Source organism: Cebus imitator, unplaced genomic scaffold (assembly GCF_001604975.1).
Source record: "Cebus imitator isolate Cc_AM_T3 unplaced genomic scaffold, Cebus_imitator-1.0 Scaffold489, whole genome shotgun sequence".
Taxonomy (NCBI): domain Eukaryota; kingdom Metazoa; phylum Chordata; class Mammalia; order Primates; family Cebidae; genus Cebus; species Cebus imitator.
In genome coordinates, this window is record NW_016107804.1 from 435,012 (window position 1) to 439,164 (window position 4,153).

A 4,153-nucleotide genomic window follows, 5' to 3' on the forward strand; every position below is an offset into this window, starting at 1 on the left:
TAAAAGTTGAGTAGGGTTCAAGTTCAATGTTATGGGTAAGTTTAGTACTGTTAACAAGAAAGATCACCATCCCCATCTTCTGTTTATATTTGAGGAGTAACTAATACCTATATCATTAACTATGGTTTATCTTGTGAGAAAGGAGATATTAGGAGGCTCAAATTTCTGCTTATGGAAGAGTGTTTCTCACATTTTGAAAGTGAAGAGAGAGCATTTTTTAAGTCCTTTTTTTTTTTTTTTTTTTTTTTTTTTTTCCCATGTCAGACTATTGAATGCCATTGGAAAGCTGCTAAAATTCTCAGACTTTGAAACTGAAGACTCATTCAGGTAGCTTTAAAAAGTTCATTGAAGCAGACTTTCATATAAGTTTGAATTTATTTAAACTTAGCCAAAACCAGCCATGGCTTGAAATTAGTCCAGAATTGGAATAAGGTTCTGTTTCGTTTTCTTTGACCCGTCACAAACATAATGATATGGACTTTCATCAAGTAAATTAGCATTTATTAAACAAATGAAGATGACTCATTAAAATTTATCATTAATGTGTTAAAAATCTCAAGTGAAAGTAGATTTTGAGCTTTGGTTATGTGAAACACAATTTGGCAGGTGAAATTAGGACCAGTAGGTTCAAGATGAAACTGAAGGTAAAGGGGCTCAGCCTTTGACAGAGAGAACCTCTACTTGAGACTCCAGCCAGTCCACTACAGGGCTGGTCCTAAGGGGTACCTAGTAAAATCATTGTGAACAAGTGACAGAATAGCTGCACTGTCTAATCACTTTGACAGCAGCATCTTTACACGGTACTACTTAAATACTGTGGGAACCCGAGTTCTAACTCTGAAACAATTCTTACTTCTAACATGGTTCTCTACTTACCACGTTGCATGTTTGGTAGGTGTAGATTGTGAAGTATTTTTGTAATTCCTAATGGTAATAATTTTATCACAGTTTGTAAAGGCAGCAATACTGATAAGCAGCAGTACAAGTAAATACAATAATCACAATTTGTTTTGCTTTGAAACTTAAATCTATTTAACACATTCCCCTGTCTCTTGATCTTCATGTTCCCAGGGGATAGGGTCATTGTCCTGTACAGAAGGGACTGTGTCTCTCTCATGCCAAAACTGCTCTACATCAGGAAGGATGGGAATCTCTGCCTTCTCAGCTTTCCCTTTGCCAGAGGAGGGAGAGCTGGGTTTCTCTTTTTCTGGTGTGGATGCTGGGGACTCTGGAGATGGAACCTTGTCAGGAAGGCCCTCTGAGTTGCCAGCTGGTGTTTCCTGAGACGCTGAGACAGTTGGAGGTTTTTTGGTTATCATCCATTTCCATAAGCCTTTCAAGCCTTCTCTGAACTCCTCCGACATCACAAGAAAAATGAGAGGATTTGCTGATGAGATGGAAAACATCAGGACTTGAGACAGGGCTATGAAACCTTGCGGTGGGGCCGGACCTGCAGCCTTCAGATGCCATACCCATAGCCAAGCTACCCACTCAGGGAGCCACAGGAGAGCAGACGTATTGGCAATGCTCAGCAGCATCACTGTGACCTGCTTTGAGCGTATCTGGTTTCTAAGATTTTGAGTCTTAGTTCCTCGTTTTTTACATTGGCCATAAGCTCTCCAGAAATAAAAGCTGGCAAAAAGTAATGGAAGGCCAAATGCCAGGAGTGGGTAGAGCTTACCAAACATCGACATAAATTCTTTGGCCACGGCTGGTACATCCACGAGGCACATCTCCACACCTGCATGATGCCTGATGGTGCTAAAGAACAATTCCGGCAGGGGTAACAGGCTAGCCACAGTCCAGATGGCCACCAGCACTGACCAGATGGTGCAGTTGTGAATACTCACTTGCTTGGCTGGGTCACTTGCGTACATGAAGCATACTTTGGCCACCACAACGATTGTCAGGCTCTTGGCTGCCATGCATGTGTGGATGAACCAGTCAGAGGACTTGCAGACAAACCAGCCTAGATCCCAAACACTTTTGGAGTATGCTGTAGCTCGGACAGGTGCAGAAAACAGCAGGAGGGAGAGATCAGCCAGACTGAGATTCAGAATCAAGGAGTGGATCATGGATGGCTTTCCCTTCCAAGCATTGTGAAGGAGGATGCCAGTCACACACAGGTTTCCCACGAAGCCCACCAGGCAGACAGCCACCAAGACAGCTGGGATGATAGTTCTCCAGTCCTCGGAATCAGAGGGCAGGTACCCTCCGGCAAAGTGGAGGTGAGCAAAGGACGTGTTCATGCTGCTGGAGTTAGAGTCTGCAAAGGCAGCAGCCAGCATCACCCTTTCCATCCAGTTTCTCCTTACAGAAGTTAGCTTCTTATTTAGGTTTGTCTTGCTTCCTGGGCTCTTTTGCATAGGAAATAAGTACTCTGTCGTCAGTGTCAAATGACACCACTGGATCCTCCCCTTGCTTACTTCCTGAGAGCAGAACGTGGAAGGAGGCTGGCTGTTAAGCTCTTCTCTGCTGTGTACAATATGCTTGTGACAGTACTGACTGTCAGGCAGCAGGAGCACATGGCTGCTACTCATTAGCAAGTCTAATACCAAATCGTCAGCCCTGTGGAGTAATACAAATATACCCATAAATGATGAATGAAGAAAACATACATGTAAGTGGTGTTATGTTCCTGGGGGTCACTAGAGCCGGTCAAAGCAATTATTTTCAACCATGTGTTCCTAAAATCTTGATTGCAGTCTTTAATTTAGTGAACACTTCATCTGAACCAAGTTCTTTGAACTTCGCCTGATAGCCTGATTCAGTGAGTCTGAAGTAGGGTCCAAGAAATTATTTCTAACAAGTTCCCACGAGACTTTGATGCTGCAGGTTGGGAGACCACACTTTGAGAACCACTGTTTTAAACTGAGAATTGTTGCTTCCCCCACCCACTCTGCAGAGATGAGCTTCCTCTTCTTTTCCCCAACTCTTGCAACCACCTCAGTCCCATCAACAGCTGGCTGAGATCAAACACAGCTGGATAATGAAAAAAAGTTGGAAAGAAGTCCTATTTTAAAAAAATCTAATTATGGATGACTCTAAGTTTAGTCAATTGTGAGTTTTTAGAGGTAATTTTAGATCTCCAAATTAGAACTGCTTTACATCCTAAAAAGACTTCAACAAGTGATGGTGATGAAGGCAACTGCATGATGAATTAAGCTGCTTTTCAGAGAGCATTCCTAGAGGATTTACCAAGACAAGAGAAATGAAAGAAAAATCAACAATTTCTATGTGGAAGGCATTTAAGATATATATATATATATATAAATTATATTTTAAAGTTGGTAAAAAAAATTTGGGCTGGTCACGCTGGCTCATGCCTATACAGTAATTCGAGAATTTGGGGAGGTGGAGGTGGGAGGATTGCTTTAAGGCCAGAAATTCAAGACCAGCCTGGGCAACAAAGTGAGACCCCCTGCGCCCACCTCTACCCAACCCAACAAAACCAAACAAAGCCAGGCATGATGGTGTACACTTGTAGTCCTAGCTACTCAGGAAGCTGAGGTGGGAGGGTTGCTTAAAGCCCAGGAGTTCGAGGTTGCAGTGAGCTATCATTGTGCTGCTGCACTCCAACCTGCGTGACAGAGTGATACTGTCTCTAGAAATAAAAGTTCTCAGATAAGATGAGTTGGTGGAACTAGTCCTGAAATTTAAAAGTAGGCAATGGATACTCTGGGGGGATTAGAGGAGCTCGAAACGTTCAGAGAATGGGGTTTGTGGGATTAATTTGAAGATACATGCTACATTGAGTGTGGCTAGACAGAAAGGCTAAAACATGATATAGAGGAGAGTATCCTGCTGCATTTGGATCTCTGGATTCTGGCACTATGCTTTCACCAGTTTTTTGCAAGTAAGGACAAGTCTGACATTTAAAAATTGTCTCAGTGTTCTAGAACTCTACATAAGTACTACAATAAAACTACTGGGACAGCAGTCAGTGGTGTTGGGTTTCTTTGTTTCCAATTCTGTTTCCTTTTGCTTTCCTTCCTTTTACCTCTGGAAAGCAGTCGTTCCTATGGAACAGTATAGGTATTGATTGACTTACGACCTATGCAACTTACGACCATTCGACTTTACGACCACAATCGCTAGCCACGACTGCTCCGTGTCTGGTAGTGCAAACGTTGCCCAGCTGGGCGTACGACAG

At 42.8% G+C, this 4,153-nt stretch overlaps 1 protein-coding gene across 1 annotated transcript; it reads right to left on the reverse strand.

The window, feature by feature from the left end:
* Positions 1 to 225: 225 nt before the first annotated feature.
* On the reverse strand, positions 226 to 3,205 carry GPR151 (G protein-coupled receptor 151). The gene has a single exon (XM_017513232.2). The coding sequence runs from the start codon at positions 2,592 to 2,594 to the stop codon at positions 1,029 to 1,031; it is 1,566 nt and encodes a 521-aa protein (XP_017368721.1). The 5' UTR covers positions 2,595 to 3,205; the 3' UTR covers positions 226 to 1,028.
* Between the last annotated feature and the right edge of the window lie 948 nt (positions 3,206 to 4,153).

Coding starts and splice junctions, on each gene's coding strand:
- GPR151 (XM_017513232.2), bottom strand. CDS start 2,594: ATGGGTATATTTGTATTACTCCACAGGGCTGACGATTTGGTATTAGAC.